The 20599-nt window shown below is 54.7% G+C and overlaps 1 protein-coding gene and 1 pseudogene across 1 annotated transcript; both read left to right on the plus strand.

Annotated features, from left to right (window-relative positions):
- Positions 1–1867: 1867 nt before the first annotated feature.
- SLC25A1 (solute carrier family 25 member 1) lies at positions 1868–17599 on the plus strand. Its single transcript, XM_056504078.1, has 9 exons — positions 1868–4100; positions 13754–13861; positions 13986–14085; positions 14313–14451; positions 14938–15022; positions 15179–15283; positions 15649–15764; positions 16111–16184; positions 16277–17599. Exons 1-9 carry the CDS (start codon positions 4010–4012, stop codon positions 16389–16391), a joined length of 933 nt encoding a protein of 310 aa, XP_056360053.1. The 5' UTR covers positions 1868–4009; the 3' UTR covers positions 16392–17599.
- A 287-nt stretch (positions 17600–17886) lies between these two features.
- On the plus strand, positions 17887–20237 carry LOC130259608 (somatomedin-B and thrombospondin type-1 domain-containing protein-like; annotated as a pseudogene).
- The last annotated feature ends 362 nt before the right edge of the window (positions 20238–20599 follow it).

The raw sequence follows: 20599 nt of genomic DNA on the forward strand, positions 1-20599 counted from the left end.
TATGTATCACCTTACGACAGTGTTATTTCTCATCCATAAAGATTCTTGCAGTCTTTCTGGGTCATTTCTGTTCTGCTGTAAATAGTTTGGCTTTGCACTTGGTTCCAAGCCGACTGTTACTTTGTTTTTTGCTTTACAAAGTACCCCAAGACTGCTTCAATCTCATTTGTTTCCAGACAAGGACACAAGGCTGGAAAATGCTTGATGATACCAGAGTGCTTTGTAACACTCTTGTGTAATTAGGCTGTAGTTCTCCAAGTGAATGAGCCTTGCTATAGCAACCTGCAGATGCACCATTCCCATTTAATGGATCTGGAGTCATTATTGTGCACCATCTCCTACTTCAGCAGGTGGCCAGACTCCAGAGTTTGTCACTAATCTAGCTTTCTCATTTTTCAGTACTGTGTATTTTCTGTGGGCACCTTTCCAAAGGTAATGACAGATCCTGACTCATGTTTTACTAATATAACACTGCAAGATTCTTAGCGTAGATATGTGGTTCAGTTTGTCTGGAGCCTTTGCAATCTTTCAAAAAGGCAACAACATCCATCTGTTTTCTTCCAAGCTAATATAAAGTTGACAGCTTTTAAGCTTAAGATGAATTTGAAATGCAGTCAGTGAAGTCCTGTCTTTTATATGTCAGAAATTAAAAATCCTGAGTCAGGTTCTGAGCTTATTCAGTCGTGCATTTCCTGTGTGGTTCAGTGACTCAAGATTTTTTTTTTTTTTGGTCTGTTGTGTTTTTCAATTAATATTGTAAAATTTGTTTGCCTAAAAATCTCCGTTTCTCATTTCCCCCCAGCGGTTATGAAAGGAAGGAATTACAAAGTCTTCTGGTATGTTCTTCTCCACAGCACTGAGTTCTCCAATATTTTGCAGAGCACAAATTCCCCAAGCACTGGTTATCCAGATGGGGAGCTAGGAATGGGAAGCAGGGCTTAATAAATCTATGAATTGCTCTCCTTTTGTAAGGCACTTTGTTTGGTTTTTTTTTCACATAGGAGGTGGGGAAATGGTCTCAATTGCTAATAGTTTGTCAACTGGAGTTGCTTTGTTGAGTATTGCATCCTGCTGTGAGGGATGCAGGACCATGGCTGGGGAGCAGAAATGATAATCGGTACATGCTGTACGTGGTACATGGGCTTCACTCTCTTCTGAGATGCGTCAAGCCCACACAGATGTGAACATAACAGGGACTTCTGTGCTGCTTATGAGAGGCTCAGTCCTGCTAATCTCAGTGAATAATCTTGAGTAGCCCCAGGAGCTCTTTCTGCATATGTGCTCAAGTGAGTATCATGTTCATTGTTTGGAATAGTATCATCTTACTTACAGTCATAGAAGCTCCTGCTGCACACACTTCAAAGCTGGGGAAATGTTGACTCAAATCTGCAGTATTTTCACTTCTTGAAGCCAGTTATGTGCAGGATCTGTTTTGCATAAAGTAATTGTTTGGTCTCGATAAGGGAGCCTGAAAGAAAATGAATTTTCTTATTTTATCATAAGACTGCAAGTAATGTGGATTAATAATGCAAGGAAAGGTTTGTAGTAGTTGATGAGTTGTAACAATTGTGATAATACATCTGTTAATTCAGTGAAATGAAGATGGTCTCTGATCCCAGGATATATGTAATAGGAAGTTACGTGCCCCATACTGACCACTCATGGTCTCTGAAACCATGGTATGCTGTCTAGTGCCAATTAAATAAAAGTAATAATAATAATAATTTTAGGAGGGGCAAGATAGGAATAAGTTAGAACTAAGAGTCATCATGTAAACATGTGCTTCCAAAGATCCAGAAAACTGTCTGCAATTGCTGTTTGTGTTTGAAAAAAATAAATTGTGAGAAAGTTGCTTTCATTTTCAGTAGCTTTTTTTAATTCTGATTATTAGGGCCTGAAGAGGTGCCATGAGGCACATAGGCTGCAGTAGCATCTGACTACGTATTTCACAATTCTTGTATTTTTATGCCAGCAGAAACAAGCACCAGCCACCAGCAAGGGAGATGAGTTCAGATTGTCAGAGGGTTGTTTCCATGAAAATTCCTGAAGTGAGAGCAGTAACATAGTGGATTTGATGTTCTGTCTGTAGCAGTAGTTGCTCTTCTATGCTTTCACCATGCATTTCTTAGGAGATGCTCTTGACCATGTGAGCCTGGTCAAGTATTTACTTTCACATAAGTAAGGAGATTTAACACCTCCTCTTGCAGGCCCTGGTATTTCAGGGATTGTTTATCTTCTTTCACTGTTTCTCCTTCAGGCTTTCTGCTGACAAGTGGTGTTAGCAGCTTCTTGGAGGTCAGGTCCTTGCAGGAGATGGCTTGCAATCTGCATGTGATTAAATATGAATAATCCTTTCCCTGCTCAGCAAGGTAAGCACTGCTGTGAATCCCACTGAGGCTGATGCAAATGAAGCATATGGGGTGGTATTTTCTCAGACAGGATGAGGTTGTGCACAGGCCTTGATGATTTGGGAATCTATAAGAGGCAGTGATTATTGTAAAGGTAATCATGGCCTCACACCATAGGGTGTACGTGCCTGCAGGCAGATGTGAAAGCCATGATAATTTAATGGAAAGGTGTGAGGAGTTGCAGAGGTTAATCAGAAATCCAAATGCATTTGTTTGTTATGTTTGAAAGAATTTATTTTATCGTTATCATTATAATAATGCTAACCTGACCATGACTAGCTGCTCTGTATTTCTGACTGGGACTGTCTCTTCCTTCCCTTCACATTAATTTCTCCCCCTCCTTTACTTCCCTGTGTTAGAGGAAGGGCACCTTAGCCTTGGCATGAGACCACTCTGTGCCTATTTTAACTCTGTTGTGAAACCACAAACAGTTCTGATTACACCTGGGGGCGAGTTCTGCAATGCAAGTATGTTTGCTTTTAACCCTAGCAGAATAAAGGTGCTTCAGTTTTCCAAAGGATTTTTCTGCTGGTGGTTCAGCCGTGAAGCCAGGGCTGTGTAGCTGCAGAGTGAGCTTTTGGATGGGGCTGGCAGCTGCCAGATTGCTGAGTCTCATTATGCAAAAACTATGTCACAAAGCACACAGAGAGCAAGTCTGGACAGAAGCATATCTTATGCATATCTGGGGGTGACATCTTGCACAAAATGTTCGCTCTTTTGAATAATGTGGTTGCTCCAGGTGTAAGGGAGAGCACAGTTCTGGAGTACAGCTCCAGTGTTCCCTGGTTTCTGCGAAATCCTGGATGGAAATGAAAACACCTTGGTGTCTTTCCTCACATCCTGTAAATACAGCTTTTGGACATAAACTAGACCAGGGCAGTCTTCCTCTGTCTGCAGATAAAGTAAAAACACATCCTGGTGCAACTTGCACAGCCCGATTATTGAGGAGCAATACATAATACAACCCCAAAATAAACAAAACAAAAACAACAACAACCCAACAAAAGCACCAACCAACCCCAGCTAAGCGCAGAGTGTCATTGCACTCACAGCAGCCTTTTGAGAATGTTTGTTTCTTTTTCGCCTGCATTGGGCGTTCACACGCACTTCCTACCCCGGGAGTTCCTGGTCTCCGTTCCCCACTGAAACAGAAAGGATTCAAGCCAAGGGCCTGAGATGAGGAAGCCCTCCCCTTTCCGTCCTCTCGTCCCGGCGTCACCGCGCAGGAGCGCACTGCTGTGTATCCTCGCTGACCGAGGTGGTTGGGGTGGTTCAGAGCTAGTCCTGGCTTAAGCGTGCCCGGGGGTGCTGATGCTGCTCAGGACAGGAATCACTGCTGTCCGCGTCCCTCCGGCCGGGCCGGCATCGCTCCGTGCCCACGCGGAGGCTTTTCCTGTGGATTCCTGGGAGCGGCCTGAGCAGCCCCCAACGCCGGCCCGCGTCAAGCTGCCGCTCCCGCGCGGAGCCGCTCGTCGCCCCCGCCCCGCCCCGCCCCGCCCCGCGAGGATGTGACGCCGCCGGGGCCGCCCCTCGCGGGCGCGGCTCTGAAATAGCGCTCGGCCGCCGCCGCCGGGCAGCCAGAGTCGCGGAGCTGCGCGGCCATGCCCGCTCCCACCACGCCCCGCAGCCTGACCGCCGCTGCCCCCGCCGATAAGGCCAAGCTCACGCACCCCGGCAAGGCCATCCTGGCAGGTAAGGGGCTCCTGGGGACGGGGCTCGCCCCGCTGCTTCCAGCGTGGGCATCCGGCTAGGTGGGGGCTGCCGGACCCACCCCGGGGCGGTGGCGCGCCCGCAGGTGCTGCTCCATCCCGGTTCTGCCGCCCCTCTCCCGCTGCACCGGGGTGTCCCTTCTGCCGCGGCCAGGTAGCTCCCGCAGCTGCATCCCGAGCCTGGTCCCGGCGCTCCCGCTATCCGCTGCACCCGGTGGTCCAGCCGGCAAGTGCTGGTGGGCTCGGACATGATGTGGGGCGAGCGGCACCCGGGGGTTCAGCACGAGGGAAGTCGGAACTGATGGGAGAGGCTGGTGGCAGCAAGGACCCCACCTGCGCCCCCGAGGGTATTAAGGGTCAGGGCTGAAGCAGCAGCAGTCGGTTGTCCCTGCCCCAGCTGTGCCCCATACAGCTCCTCTAAAGGCTGCTTGGTCCCTCCTTTGTGCCTGAGCATCAGTCCCTATGGATCAGGGCGTGTTTTCCCGTCCGGCTCTGACCACTTCCATGGGATCCAAACGGGCTCCGAATGCAGCAGTAACGGCAGAGTTAACGCTCTGCCTCCTGCTTGTGGCTGTTTCGAGCTCTGAGCTGAATGGAGTCCAAGACAGTCGCAGGCTTGTTAAACTCCTTTGTAGCTGTTCATTAGCTCCCTCGTTTCTCCTGCCAGTCGCAGGACAATTCCCAGAGTGGAGATTAGCGTCTTTGTTTTGAAATGAGCCATCTCAGCCTCGACATGATTGGCATGTTTAGAGCTTTTGTGTTTTCCAGCTAATTACCCCTCCTACGATTGTGCCTTTGTTTGTCTGTCCAACTCCCTGCTCCCCTCCAAGGGCAGAGCTCTAGCCCCTGTGCGGGACCGCGCAGTGCCCGCACGGGGCTGGAGCCGCGGCCGCTCCGGCTCTGCCCGGCGGCCCTGCCCTGCCCGGGCTTCCCTCGCAGTACCGGCACAGCTGCCCGGGGTGGATGCGGCCTCTGGAGCGTGCAGAGGGTGCCGAGGCCAAAGGGTCACGTCTCCGGGAGCGGACTGTGCCATCAGTCGGCTGCCTGGCCAAAGGGCTGGGGCACAAGGCGAAGGAGATGGCCTCCAACGAGAGGGTGCCTTCTCACTCAAATGAACTCTTCGGTGAGACCAGGCTCCTCCAGATCTGTGTGTCTCTCTCTGTTGCCCCACCTCAAACTGGGTTGGTTTTTTCAGGCATCTTGATTTAAAGGTCTCTTAAATAGGATTTAATCCAATTTTAGGATGGGAAGGACAGGATGTTTCCTTCTTGTCCACCCTTCCCAGTCTTTCCCAACTTGCTGTCCATGTGCAGTGAATGCATCAGGTTGTCACTGCTTGGACCAATGTACCAGGAGCCAGTGTTTCATAGATCTTGTGTACATCTGTAATCAGGATCATCAGCTTACCAGAATCAGCCTTTGTGAGAGAGGTTGCAGCAGACTTGCTCTGTTCTCCCCTGCCAGAAGAGTTGCTGTGGGTATGCCTGGAAGCTGTCCCAATGTAAAGGAAGGGAGGTGGTGCTCATGGCCTTTTGCCAGGTGCCAGGTTGGGCAATACAGCACAAAGCTGTATGTGCATCTGCGTGGGGGGGCCTTCAGGGCTTATGTGAAGCTGCAGAGGTAGAAGTAGGACCCTATTGAGATGCTGGTCTTCTCACAGGCTGTAATCAGAGTAATTGGTTAATGGGCAGAAGTCCAGCCAAGCCTCTGTGGCATCTAATTGTATTAGAGAAACACAGAAATGGGAGAAAACTGCTGTTAACTCCCTGAGCCCTGGTCTGCTCAGCCCTCCAGCCCCTCGCTGTGGGATGCAGTACTGTTTGTAGCTGTCTCTGCTGACTTTAAGGGGTTTGCTGATGCTCTGAGTTTCTCGTCGGTCATCTGTCTGCACAACAGGTGTGTTTGCGTCAAAGCTCCACGTTCTGGAACTGGAGGTGTTAAGATGGAATATTCCTGCTGGGCTTCATCAGCCTATGCTGGTAGAGTTAAATAAACTATCATCCCACCCTGGTGCATGTCTGCTCCCAGACCCTGTGGGTAATTGGGATCCTCTGCCAGAGAGGCACAGCTCCCTCAGCTCAACAGGCTGGGGTTGGCTCTTTTCTGAAGAGATGCGAGTAAAGCTCTGTCTGCCAAGAGCTGGTCTCCTTCAGTTGTCAAAACAGACAAAACGCAAGGTTAAAAATTAATTTGCTAATGGGCTCGCCTTTGTCCAAGCTGCTGTTGTGTGCCAAGGCAGCACTTCACCTTGCAGGGACAACGCTGCTGGTGCTGCTGTGGCCATGTGTGGCCTGAGTGCATGAAGCCAGCTTTCCCATTTTGTGCTGTGGCTTCCAAACAGCCCAACAGACTCCTGTCTCTCCCACCAGCATCCTGAAGGGATGGGTGCTGTTGGTCTACTATGCTCCCAGCACAGACTCACACTGCTGTGGGGAGCTTGAAATAAAGGCAGTTAAGTGGTGAGACAGGAATGCTGGTGGCAGAGCTGGTGGGATAGTCATCAGTCACCTCTGGGATTCCTGAGAGTGCTCCTTCCCTGGGTTTTTGGATGCCACGTTGGGTCAGCTTGTTTTGGTGCTGTTGGGTCTGCTCAAGTCAGCCTGCAGTGTGGGTAATTTCCAGCTCAGCACAAATAGTCTTTGCCCCACACAACCCTCGCACCCCTGCCCTCCTCTTGAGAAATTTGCTCATGGTTAGCAGTGCTCATTTGATGAAAGGCTCTGCCTGCCCTCACCAGAGTTAAGTACAGCCTTATTCTGTTTTTAGCCTGCTTTGAAGCCTGGGGTCTGCTCCATCCCACAGAGAAGCTCCCAGCTGCCTTGCTGTCTGTATGGTATGTCTGCTCGCCCAGGGGCTGTTGCACAGTTGCTGTTTCTACCTACACCTAATCCTGCCTGGCCAGGGAGTCAGGATGCCTGGATGTTGTCCTGCATGGTGGTGGATTTGGAAGGAGCTCACAGGGGTTGTGCCTGCTACCCTGGTGTTGGGTACCACTGGCAAATAACAGTGATGTGCACCAGGGTCCTAGGGGGAGCGTGGGCAGGGAAGAGGCACTGCAGGAGAGAGAAGGGCCTGAAGAGAGGGTAGGATATGAAGCAGGGTTCAGCAAGGGAGCCCAGGCTCCCAAACAAAACAGTAATTGGACCTTTAGTTTCCTTTTCTTTGTTAATCCTTGATATTATCTTTCTTAGGAAATGTTGTACCTGCAGAGGAGAGGAGTTGGGCACTGGGTGTGAAAGCTGAGACTTTGCCTCTCGCAGAGCAGGTCTTCCCAAAAGTCCCAAGTCCTTCTGGATTTCCAAGGCCTTTGCTCTCAGGCTGTGGTCTAGCATGCTCCCTGATTTTGAGATAGAGGCCTAGTGCTCACAGCAGAGTAGGGGATGTTCCTCCCTTCATGCTGATCTGGGTGGAGGCTAAGCACAGCCTGGGGAAAGATTGGTGAGCATGGAGGGAACCAGTCCTACCAGGTCTGCTGGCCCTCAGTACATCACTCCTGGCTGTGGTTTCTCCTGTAGTTGCCTCCTGTGGCTGTCATTTATTTGGGGAGTGGAGCACAAAGGACCATGCTAGTCTTGAATGAGTCCCTGCCTGCCTGGGAGCCCTCATGGGCTGCAGTGGAAACCTATGAGAGCCCCAAGGCTCCTGGTGGGAGGAAGCTGCCAGTCCCAGGGCCAGGAAACCACATTGGGGTGTCCCTTCAATCTGAATGGATTCTGTATGAGCTGTGGTTAACCCTGGGCTCTGAAATGTGAGTTTCTGAGATTTCCACATGCCTGATGCTCTGCTTGACATTCTGCAGGCAACCATTTTCTCTGGGTTGATGTAAATGGTCGGAAGGAATTGTCAGTCTTCCTGAGACAATGAGCACTGTGAGCTGACAGCTTGGGGATGTTGCAGCATCTCTCAGCCCTGATGGCCCTGTATGGTGCATGCCAATGCAGCCTCCCTGCTCCTGCTTGTGCTCTGAGGTCTCAGGTCATCTCTTGACAACATAGATTTATATTTTGGCTATCTCTTCTCTCTGTCTGTGCTCTAGTGCTTGGTACAGCAGTCACTCCCCTGTGCTGGGGGCTGCCCGTCCCTAGGGAAGTCTCAGCCCTGGCAATGGCTCCTCCATCCAGCTACAGGGCTGTGCTGAGGGAGTCATCCAACAGCCCTGGGCTCTGACATCAGCTCCCTGTTGCATGTCTTAAGAGAGTTTCTGACACTTGAAAAGTTGGTGTCTGAAGTTAAGTGGTGGGATGGCAGCTCATGGTGACAAACCTGGGGTCTTGAGGTGTGCAGGGCAATGGGGAGAAGGTGACTTGAGCGGGACAAAGAACCTGGCAGTCCCCAAAGTTGGAATCAGCACCAGAGGCAGAGGATGCTGTGACTGTGAGTGCAGGGAACTGGCTTCTGCCATCATACAACTGAGAAGTCTAAAGTGTAATAATGATTTATGTGTCATATTGAGAAGTAGATGCAAAGAGGTGATGAATGAGTGAGTTGTGAAAGGATAGACTGTTCAAACAGGACAGTTCCAGTAAGATTAAGGACAGATGATTTCATCCCATCCGTAGCGTTATCTGCAGCGCTGTTTGCACGGGGCTGTTTACCCATGGTGGCACAGGGACACAGGAGCACCTCTCGTGTGTTTGCCATTCTGTATCCCTGGAGGGGTCAGACTGTCACCAGCCTGCCTGTAGCACACTCCCATGACCAAAACAGCTGCGAGTGTGTGTTTACTGCTGGACTGCTGTTTATCCTGTGCTCCCCACTGGCCTTGCCTCTCTCAGATGGGAGACCTTTCTAACCCCAGCATGGGGGCAAATACCCTCTGAGCCTGCAGACCTGTTGCAGGACATGTTTTTTCCCTCCTACCCAAAACACAGGTAAACTTCTGGCAGTCTGGTTTGGGGAAGAAGCCTTCCCCATCTCAGCTCTGAGTCAGACTTTTGGTGGCAGAGCTGCCCCCGTGGTGGTTTTCCACAAGGATGTGGCTGCGGATGGGTGGTGATGGACTGTCTGTGGGTGGAGGGGCAGTGCTGGAGCTCTGCCGAGAGTGAGAGCCAGCAGTCCTGGAGAGCTGCAGACCCAGCAAGGCTCCTGCCTGCTCCTGAGTCCCGAGTTTCACAAGATAGCCCGTGGTGCAAGTGCTGGGAGGGTGGAGCTGTTAAACCCGTTTCACCGCTGCAGGCAGGCAAGGAGGGCAGGATTGCTCCACAGCAATGGATGGGTGAAGAGCAACCTGGATGGCTGCCAGGGGGGTTTAGTCCCTCGGTGTGGGGAGCAGGCAACAGTCGGGGCTGCAGAGACCTGTCACAAGCTGCCGGTGGTTATTTCTGCCTTCCTAGTTCATAGCAGCCTCGTAGTTTTTGGTTCTTGAGGTTGTTTTTTCCCTTATTTCCCCAGCTCTAAATGCTACGTTGGCTAATGGGAAAGGGCACCAAATCCTCATGTGAGAGTGCTGCATACTGTAAGCACAGCATCCAGGAGTTGGACAGATTGCACCCTGTGCCTGTAAGTGTGTGGTTTGTGTCACCCGTGGCAGCTGCTCAGCTCACCCCATCCAGCTGCACCTTCTGCACGTGGGCTGGGAGCCCCCAAAATGGGGAACTCAGGGTTCAGCTTCCACTGAGAGCCTGTTTGTGCATTCCCACCGTTCTGAGTCACCCGGCTGACAGAATGGAGAAGCTCCAGGTGTGAACCCTGGGAGAGCTCTGCTGCTTTTCTTCCAGACCCTTAGGAATAATTCCTTCTGTCCTGAAAGGATCCTAATGAATCTGAAGTTAAAAGGTGCTTTTTATATGAAAATCAGGTGCTGGTATGTCAGCATGTGAAATTACTCTTAAAATGGAGAGACCGAAATTGCTCCCCAGGTGCTCACTTCTCATCAGAGCTGCACAGAGACCTGCTGCTCCATCACTCTGCAGGAGCAGGATGCTTTTGCAGGCACAGCCACTTGCAGGAGTGGCAGAGCAGGCAGTGCCACCTCCTGCCCCTCTGTGGCAGTGGGTGTTCCTTGGGGCACTTGCCTCTGGGCAGGAGTTTGCAGAGGGTGACAGTGCCAGTCCTGGCTGCACAGCCTTGATTTGTGTCAGTCCTGGGGCTCTGCTTGTGTTCCCCATTGCAGCTGCATCCTCATCCTTCCACCCTCAGCACTGCCCTGGCTCTGGAGCTGGGCTCTCTGGGCTGGGGTGGTCACTGGTGTCCCAGAAGCTGCTCATGGATGGTGTGTGAAGCTGAACTTGTGTTGCTGATGCCATCACATGTTGTGTGAGCATTACAGGGGCAGCACCCTCCCACTGTCTCCAAAAAACCCTCTTCTCCCTCCTGCCAGCTCTCCCCAGCTCTGCCCAAGGGCTGCAGGTGTGTCCTCAAAGGACAGCTCTCCTCAGGCCTCTCTGCTGGGGAAAGCTAAACTTTTTCTGGGAAAACTCTGCCAGGATATTTTTCCCTTCCTGCTGAGCCTGCAGTATTAGGATAGCTGGCAGCTGAAGCACTTGCGGGCTTGATGCAGGCAGAGAGCCATTCCTGGTGCTGGGAGTGGGATCCCTCCCTCCGGGGGCACCTTCCCTGGGCCGGGCAGAGCGACCTTCCCTGAAGGACGTTCCCTCTCCTCCAGCTCTGCTGCATCCAGTGAGCAACCAGAGCCTTGGCCCAGCATCTCAGTTGCCCCGAGTGCTCTTTCACCTCCCGGGTGCTGCTGTTCCTGCTGACTCCGTGGTGTTGCAAGAGCTGGAGCTTCTGTTTAAAGTTCGGGTAAACAGGTTGCAAAAGTCCCTGCAGTGCTGGAGAGGGAGGGGATTGGACAAAGCTGCTGCTCGTGGGCAGTGGAGTGATTTATTTGCATAGAATGAGGTTTCTGCTGGGCTAAAACTGTGTGGGGAGAGGAGATAACAGCAGAGCAGGACCTGTGATGGGTCATGCTTCCAGGGGGCTGCAGGGCAGGCAGCCTATGCCACCCTGTCTCTCTGTGGGCAAAAGAAAATGGATTAAAATTGCCACAAGTCATGGAGTGTGTCCAGAGTCCCTGCTCTGTGCACCTTCCCGTGGCATTTGAGGCCAGAACAACACTGGGGGACAGGGAGGGGACCTGCAGCATTGGGTGCCCTGTTCCTTCATCTTTGGCTAGGGCAACCTCATTGCCCCAGAGGCTGCCAGCTCCCAGGAACAACATGCTGTTCCTTTGCTGGGCTCCTTCTGGCATTGCCCATGGGATGCTGAGCAGAGCCTCTGCCTCCCCTGCATGCAAGTGTGACTGCTGGGGCTGTGAGCAGGTTGCCGGAAGTGCAGCATCTCTGCCTGTAGCATTTGGTGTGTCTGCCATGAGATGAAGTGCTGGTTGCCCCTGGACTACTGCTTGTCCTGAGTCTTCCCTGCTGACTGGCTCCTGGGTGTGCTGGGGCAGGAGCTGGTGTTGGGCGTCTGAGAGAGGGCAAGTATTTATGGCACTTAAAATATCCAGCACTTGAATTCTGCAGTGTAGGAGGGAGGGAAGTGGCCTTGGCAGCACCTGGGGTGCTCGTGTGGCTGTGGTGGCGCAGGGTTGGTGGCACAGTGGCATGTGGCAGTGTGGAGAGGTGCTAGCTACTGCTCAGGTCTTTGGGGACTGTTGCACCCAGCTGCAGGACCTTGCTCCTCATCGAGCTGCTCTCTGGGGCCTGCCAGCTGCTCCTGCAGGAGCTGTTTGTCTTTGCAGGAGAAATCAGTGTTCAGCCAGCCCCTCTGCCATGGGCCCAGCAGCGTCTGCCACTTTGACACACACAGCGAGGGCAGGAGAGGGTTGAGGGGGCAGCAGAGGTTGTCTGGGGACCCTGGGGATGGTGGCTGTTCTCCTGTGATGCCCCAGGGGAGCTGTTGGCTGGCTGCAGTGCTGTGAGCTGGGCCTGTGTTTTCCTCCCTGCCCCCAGAGCCCCGGGTGCCACACAGGCATCAGGGCTGGCAGTGGTCACCCAGCACCACCTCCTGAGAAGAGTCTGCCTGCCTGGGCTGGGCTGGGCTGGGCAGCTCCAGCCCCCTGGGAACACAGTGGGAACAAGGAGCCTTTGTTTGCTGTGGCAGAGCTGGGCTGGCCTCACGCCCCGGGCGTCCCCACTCTGCCCGGCTGGGCTGACATGTCCTGCCCTGGGTACTCAGTGTCCCCATCCCTGCTGTGCCTGGGGGAGGAATGGGATGGTCTTTGAGCACGAAGCTGAGCTTTGCATTGCCCCAGCTGTGTTAAGTCTGGCCTGGCTTCTTGGCTCCCTGGGTGAGACTGTGCTTTTTGTGACTGGGGGGAAAAGCCAGCAAAAGGCTGTTTTAAGATGAGTGCTGCTGGAAGGAATGTGCTTCTCCCTTCTCTCTAGAAGGACTGGGCTGAGAGGAGGCAGCAGTGCTCCTGAGGATGCCAGTTGCCAGTGGCACTGACAGGGGGGAGCTGGCAGCACCTGAGATATCTCTTGCATGTGTGGAGGCCGTGCAGAAGAAATACGACTGTGTGAGAGAGTTTCCTGGTCCAAGGAGTTGGTGCTGTTGTAACAGGGAGCAGCCATGGGCTGTGGTCTCCTCTATCAGCATCCTGTCATGGGAGTACTTTGCAGGGTGCTGATAAGCAGAGTTGTGCCATGTGGCACCAGCTTTTGCTTCACTGCAGAGCAGGATAACAACTATGGCATCCAGTCCCAGCCTTTCCTATGGAGGCAGTGTGTTCCCTGCTGGGGTGTCCCCTGGGCTGTGGTGGGGCTGCAAGCCTGGCAGTGGGGGCCACAGACCTGCTGAGTCACACCAAGGACATGGCCAGGCTGAGGAAACCACTGGAGGCTGTATGGGGGACCGAGAGCTGGCAGCCCACCTTTCCACACCAGCCTGGGGGCTGGAGCATGGTTCACCTTCCCTGGGCAAGGTCCAGGGAGATCCTCGGACGTGCTCAGGGTGGTGTTGACCCCAGTGGCAGTGCCCTGTGCCCTGTCCTGGGCTGAGCAGGGCTGGCCCTGTGCGAGCTGAGGAGCTCAGCCCTGTGCTTCCTCCTTGTGCCGGCACAAGGGGCTCCTGCTGCTCGGTGGGACCTGGCCACACTTTGATGTGAGGTAGCTCTGTGATCCATCATGGCTGGAAGGGCTGAGCCCAGCTCCCGCAGCACAGCTGGGTCCAGCTGCAAGGGCTCCAGCCATGCTGAGGAGAGCCCCAGAGCATCCCTTGCTGCCCTGCCCTCAGGAAAAGCTGCAGCCAGTGTAATCCATGCCCAGCAGCCACCGCTGCAGGAGCCCAGGGCAGCCAGAAAGGCTTGATGATAATTGTGCTTCCTGCTGGCACGGCCAAGTCTGCAGATGGGCTCCTGCTGGTGTAGGGAGTGGTGCTGGACCTGCCACAGCAGGAGGGAGAGGTGCCTTTGAGAGGCAACACACCAAGTAGGCAGCTCTGGGTGTGGTGTTTTGCCATGTTTTGCCTCCCCTTTGCCCAGTCTCCTTGACAACTCTTGCCATGGCAGGGCAGTGATGCCCATGCAAGACACCAGGTTGGCGCAGGGACCTGCTCAGGGTTTTGGCGAGGACAGGGATATCATGTCCCAGCCCAGACCTGACTGCCTGAGGTCCCAGGCTCAGCTGGGAGCAGCCGTGTGGCACTGAACTGACACAATGCTGCTCCTGCCTCAGTGTCCCCTCCTCTCCCATGCAGGTGGCCTGGCTGGAGGGATTGAGATCTGCATCACATTCCCTACCGAGTATGTGAAGACACAGCTGCAGCTGGATGAGAAGGCAAACCCTCCCCACTACAAGGGCATTGGTGAGCAACCCCTCTCTGGGTTTGGATTCCTGGGGAGCCTGTCTGGTGTGGGGGGATTTGGCAGGGTAGTGGCGGGTGTTCTCAGCGTGGGGGGTGACAGCAGCACTGCTGTGCTCTGCTGCAGGGGACTGTGTGAAGCAGACTGTCCGTGACCATGGCATCCGGGGGCTCTACCGGGGGCTCAGCTCGCTGCTGTATGGTTCCATCCCCAAGGCTGCTGTCAGGTATGTGCCCCCATGGCAAGGGGTGAGTGGGGGGGACCCCCAACAGCAGCAAACCAGGAGGTGGGTTTGCCCTTGGTGTGTCCATTGGTGTTTTACCAAAGCCATGTGGTTTCCCAGGCAGTGAGGGTCCTCTCACAGGGTGTGCAGCTGTTCCTGGAGACAGAGCCAGAGCAGGGGTGCAGACCCCATCTGGGTGCCCAGGGGTTGGCACAGTGGCTCCTTTGCAGGTTTGGGATGTTCGAGTTCCTCAGCAACCAGATGAGAGATGAGCAGGGGCGGCTGGACAGCACGCGGGGCCTCATCTGCGGGCTGGGGGCTGGCGTGGCCGAGGCTGTGGCTGTGGTCTGCCCTATGGAGACTGTGAAGGTGGGTGGCTGTGGCTGCCATTGTCCCCTGCCTTGGCAGCCCTCACTGGGCTGGGCTGGGCTGGGAGGGGGCAAAACCCAGGGATGCCCAACTTTTGGGTACCTGAGGGCTGCATGCATTTGCTGAAGACAGTTTTGTAGGGGAGGATCAGATGCTGGAATGCCCTGTGGAGGTCAAGTCAGGAGGCCCTGATCCCTTCCCCACTTCAGGGAAGAGCCCCACACCAAGGAGCTGTCTTGTCACCCATTTTATAAGTGTAAGCCCCAGACGGCTGCTGCAGCAGCAGTTTCCCAGGTTTTGCTCTGCAAAATGCCCTGCTGGCCATGGGCACAGGCTTCCCCTGTCATCTCTCCTGGAGCTGCCTGGCTACATGTGTCAGCTCTGGTCTTGGGACCATCCTGGAACAAGGCAGGAGGTGGCCAACAGCCCTTGGGGCCATCACATCTGCATTACCTCAGCCAGGACAAGCACATCATCTCCTTGTAGGTGAAGTTTATCCATGACCAGACCTCTCCCAACCCCAAATACCGTGGTTTCTTCCATGGCGTCCGGGAGATCGTTCGGGAACAGGGTGAGTCCCAGGAAAGTGGCACCCTGATTCCCTGAGGACTGCCATGTGGGGACAGGGTGGGAGGTGGTGGATGGGCACAGGCTGGGACAGGTGGCCTGGGGAGATTTTTCTCTGCCACTTGAGGCCGGTGTCCCCTCCAACACCCTCTTCTTGCAGGACTGAAGGGGACCTACCAGGGCTTAACTGCAACTGTCCTCAAGCAAGGATCAAACCAGGCCATCCGCTTCTTCGTCATGACCTCCCTCAAGAACTGGTACAAAGGTACAGTGCCCTTGGTCTCCCACACCACCCTGGCAGTGCCTCTGGCTCCCCAGCCACCCTTGGGAACTGGGATGGTTTTTCCATCCACACACCCCCTATTTCTCATGGCTCAGTCACTCAGAATGGAGGAAAATGAGTACCAGGATGGGGTGGCACCAGCTTGTGGGTCTTATTGTTCCTAGTGCTGGAGTATCACTTTCACACCCACCTTGGGCTCTGTGGGGCAGATTCTGCGGGATGGTCCACAGCTCAGTACTGCACCCTGACCACAGGCAGCCAGATCTGGGACCTTCCTTCCAGGCTCCTTTGGGAATTTACATGGAAATCCCACCACCACTCTGCCCTCAACCTCTCTTCCTTCCCAGGGGACAATCCCAACAAGGCCATGAACCCCTTCATAACAGGGGTGTTTGGAGCCATTGCTGGAGCTGCGAGTGTCTTTGGCAACACGCCTTTGGACGTGGTGAAGACCAGGATGCAGGTACAGTGCCAGGGCCTGGTGTGGGATTGCTCTGCCTGGGAGCAGGCTGGGGACACCCCACTGCCCAAGAGCAGGCTGGGGACACCTCACTGCCTGGGAGCTGTTCCATGTGGTCCCTGGGGCAGGCACATGATTGCTGTGAGGTTTGGTTTGGGAGATGTTTGGAATTGCTCCTGAGCCATGGGGAGTGTTTGCACGGAAATGGGACATGCCTGTGGGGTCTGATGTCCTGCAGCAGTGGAGAGAGATCAGTTCCTCATGGCACACCCGCAGCTCTGCCTCCCAACCAAAATCCCCCAGATTCAACCCTGGCTCTGTCCTCTGATCCTGCTTTTGCTTCCCACAGGGGCTGGAAGCACACAAGTACAAGAACACCTGGGACTGTGCCTACCAGATCATGAAGCACGAAGGGCCCCTGGCGTAAGCTCTGCGGTGGGGGTGGTGGTGGGGAGGATGGGGGAAGGGGCTGTGAGGGGACCCAGCCCCACGGCCCCCCTCTCTATCCCTGGCAGGTTTTACAAGGGTACAGTGCCTCGCTTGGGCCGTGTGTGTCTTGACGTGGCCATCGTCTTCATCATCTACGATGAGGTGGTCAAATTCCTCAACAAGGTGTGGAAAACGGACTGAGGAGCCGGGCCAGGCAGCCCGGCCTCCTGTGCCCCGCAGGGCTTCAGCTGGAGAGCAGAGACCAAACCCACACCCACCTGCGGCGCTGCTGGGGCCAGGTCTGCCCTGCACACCCCAAACCTGGCCACCTTTATCCTTAGGAACAGCTCTGGAGCAGGTTAAATTACTAGTTGTGTGCTGAAAGGAGCATAGGGAGCTCCCACCATCCCAACCCCCAGCATCCCGGTCATGCCCAACCCAGTCTCCCGGTGACACTTTCTTCCAGCCCCACATCAGCTGTGTGTGCTGGTTAACCAGGCTGAGATGTCCCTCAGACAGTGGCGTTGGGGCTCCCAGCAGCCAGGAGCTCCTGACTGCCTGGGGAGCAGCTCTTTTGGGGGTTTTGACAGCCCCCTCATTGGGTACAATGCCAAGCTGTACATCACAAGCTGACTATGGGGCTGATGCCACTGGCAGGATTACAGCAGCTCTTGGAGGGGGCTCAGCAGCCCTGCACCCCCTGGGATGGGAGGGCAGTGACCCCCTGGTGTGACCCCAAGTTCCCTCCTCCCTCTTTGCCAGCAACCAAGACCACTGGTGTTCAACATCCCATGGGATCCTGCTCAGCCCCAAGCTGCTGAGCAGCAGTTGCCCCAGATTGCACATACAGCCAGGCCTTTAGTTCTGCTCTCTGGGCTGGGGTTGGGTTGAGCTGGGTGCCACCTCAGCTGCGTTTACAGCCGAGGAGTGTGTGCCAGCCGGGGCAGGACAGTGACCTCACACAGCCCCATGCCGCAGGCTTGGCCCCTCGGCCAGGGGTGCAAACCCCTTTCTTCTGCCACATTCCCTGCATCTGCCCTCCTGCCGCCTCTCTGTGGTGCTGTAGGTGATCCTGTAGCTTTTGGAGCTTCACGCTGACTCACTAACACGCATGGCCATGGGGCTGGAGCCCTGCCCTGCCCGTGCCGGGCTGGCCCCACTGGATTTGTGCCAAATTTCTCCCTGAGGGAGCTGGGGGTGGAGGAGCCAGGGCTCAACCCATCCCTCCTCCCTCTTGTAGCCAGCGATGAGCTCAGCCTTAACACAGGAAGGGTGAAGGAGGAAAGCCTGGGCGCAGTTTACCTGCAGCTTTCAGCTCTGAAGCCAGTGAGGGTTGCATTAGGTTTTTTTTATTATTATTGTTTTACATTCGCAATTTGAATAAAATCAGTCTGGCTTTAGCAGCTGCATTGGTGTCCAGGCTGTGCTGAGTGGGCAGTGAGTGGCTCCTGCCCTGTGGGTGGGGGACAGGCTCCCCATCACACCAAGACGCTGCTCCTGCATCAGCGCCAACCCAGCAGTGCCCAATCACAGATGCTCCCAGGCAGGGTTGTGTTGTCTCATGCACAGTGCTTTATTAATAACCCTGGTTAATTGTATGAAGCCCTTGCCCTGCCATGGAGCCGAAGAGCGGTGGAGCAGAAGGGAACGGGCTTTGTCCCCCCGCCCAGCCCGGGGACGGGTGCTGCGCGGCCGGAGCTCCCACCGGCACAGCCCCCGCTCTTCATCCAGAGCCCGCCGGTGCAGGGTAAAGTCGTCATCCTGCGGGGCTCGCAGGCTGTCGGTGCCATGCGGGATCCGCTGCTCTGGGCGAGCTGGCTGCTGGCCACCAGCTGCCTGGCGGGTGCCACGGGCAGCTGCCGGCAGCGGTGCTGCCCCGGCAGCAACAACGCCTGCTGGGCCCCCGGCGCCCGCCAGGCTCCCTGCTACTGTGACTCGTACTGCCAGAGGACGGGGGACTGCAGCCAGGACTACCTGGCCGTGTGCCGCCATGCCGGTGAGTGGCGGAGAGGATGGCTCTGGGGACTACGCCTGGGGACACTCCCTGTGCTGGTGCGATTGGTGGCGAGTGTCTGTTACCTGTTAGCCCCGTACTTTGAGTGATAACAGGATCTGTCTGGGGAGGCCGGCTGGGCTGGGTTTGTAGCAATTTCCATGCCGAATGTCTGGCTGGCCCCAGTGCAATGAGAGCCCGTAGGGGTGGCCTGTGGTCTGCAGCTGATGGCAGAGCTGTCACTTCAAGCCGGAATGGTCAGCGTGGAACCCAGCAGGACAAGCCCCGGTGCTAGTAGCCCTCTGCTTCAGTCACAGGCTGTGCCTTGCACAGGGACAGGGGAACCGGGGCCTGCACTGAGGGTGCCAAACAAGGCTCATGGGCTTGGGGAGCGCAGAACCAGCCTGTCGTGGGGACCCAAATCTGGGCAGGCAGGCAGCGGCCACGACACCCTGGACAATTGCAGCAGTCATCCCTCCCTAATCTCCGGGGAGATTAGTAGGCTCCCAGCTCAGCATGATGCACACAGGGATAAAGTCCTGCGGAAGCAGCTCACAGTGCCCCTGCGCTGGCAGGGGTCAGGGAAGAGGGGGGCTGCTAGGTCACTCTAGCCCTTGCCCTCCCTGTCCCCTGTGCCGCATCTCCCCTGCTCTGCTCTTACCATTGTGGGGCCCTGGGGGCCGTAGAGCGAGTTCAGCTCCCGGTGCGGGGCTGGCAGCAGGGCCTGCAGCCGCCAGGTCACTGTGCCCCCCCGGCACGGAGGGGATCCGTGTCCGCACCTCAAGCAGCGCCGCGGCTGCCTGGGGCAGCACCCGACCTGCGGCACGGCCAAAGGTAACACGGGCTGCCTGCTGCCCTGCTGCATGCTCGTCCCGCGTGCTGCCATCCCGGGGCGGCTTCAGCCATCCCCGTGCCCCTCACAGCTGCTCTTCTGCCAGAGGTACTTCTGCCAAGATACTCCCCAACTCCTTCAGCCAGGACTTAAGAGATCCCTGGTGAAGAGCTGGGCTGCCACTGCCGGAGGAGCTCTCTAGGTATGTGTGGAGTCGGGCCCCCCTGTAACCCCCTGTCAATGCCAGAACCCCTCCTGCACCCCACTGTGTTCATGGCCTCTTTGAACCCCCCAGACCCAGGGCCTTTTTGCTTCCCTCAGCCATTACTCTTCTCCCTGCTCCAAACCACAGCCTTTTGCATGCCCGACAGAACTATCATCCTTCCCACTCTCCAAAATAGGATACCTCTGCACCCTCCAGAGCCATTACCCTTCTCACCTCTCCAACCGAAGCCCCTCTGCCTCCTCCCCAAACCCACATCCCCTTTATACCCCAATCCTTCAAAAAAACCACCACAACATCTGTCTTACCTTCCAACCACCATTTCCCCTCTTTTCTCCTCCCGTTTCTCCCCTTCCCCAGCTCCCCCCTCCCCAGCTCCTGCGGCTATTTCTGCCTGAAGCAGGTGGGAGCCCCGTGCCGCGGGCGCGCCTGGAGCTGCGGGCTGCACCAGCACAGGCAGGTGTGTGTTCAATGCTGAGGAAATCTATCCCACTGCCGTCCCCACTGCACTGGACACGGCCTGCAAGGAGCCAGGTAGGTGCTAATTTGTGGCATCCCCACCATGGGATCTCTCCTAGCCTCTAAGGCATTTTCCTTTTATATTCTAATATTTGTATACAAAGCTATAATTGTGTTAAAATATGCCACAATATTATAATATACCATCATATTATTAAATGAATCAATAATACATCCTATAAACCAAGATTATAATATAAAAATAAACATATTTAAATAGAACAGAGAATCTCTGTTGGAAGGGACATACAATGATCATCTAGTCCAATTCCCATTATTATTATATATATATAATATAAACCCATATATAAAACTATATTTGATTTTTTAAAAATTGTATTTTTTTACACCCTAGTTCTGATTTTCCCTTCCAGGACATTTTGGGTGGCCGCTTCTGTGGTGGGTTGCCAGGGCTCGTGGGTGCAGGAGGGCCTGCAGGAGGGCTGTGTCTGCTTCCCACCAGCTCTCATCTTTGTGTAGGATTCCCCTGGGAAGGTGAGCTGAACCTCCACTCCTTGCTACGGAGGTGGGGAATGAAATAAAAATGTGGTCTCTTTCATAATTTCACCCTCCTGCAGGTCTGCTGCTCACCGTTGGTGCCAGCTCCCTCTGCTTTCCATTAAATATTTTGCTGAAGAAAGGAAAAACCTTTCTTATAAAGACTAAAAACAAGGGAATTGCTAAAGTGTGGTGATTAATGGTACAAGAACAGCATGATGAGGTAAAGTCTGGGTGAGAAAATGATGTGGCAGTGACATGGTGTGATATGATGTCACACTCAGCCATTACATCATACTTTCAATGAGCTGCAACTGGCAAGCAATGTGAGGATGGAGGCAGAA

This window comes from Oenanthe melanoleuca, chromosome 15, assembly GCF_029582105.1.
Source record: "Oenanthe melanoleuca isolate GR-GAL-2019-014 chromosome 15, OMel1.0, whole genome shotgun sequence".
NCBI lineage: Eukaryota > Metazoa > Chordata > Aves > Passeriformes > Muscicapidae > Oenanthe > Oenanthe melanoleuca.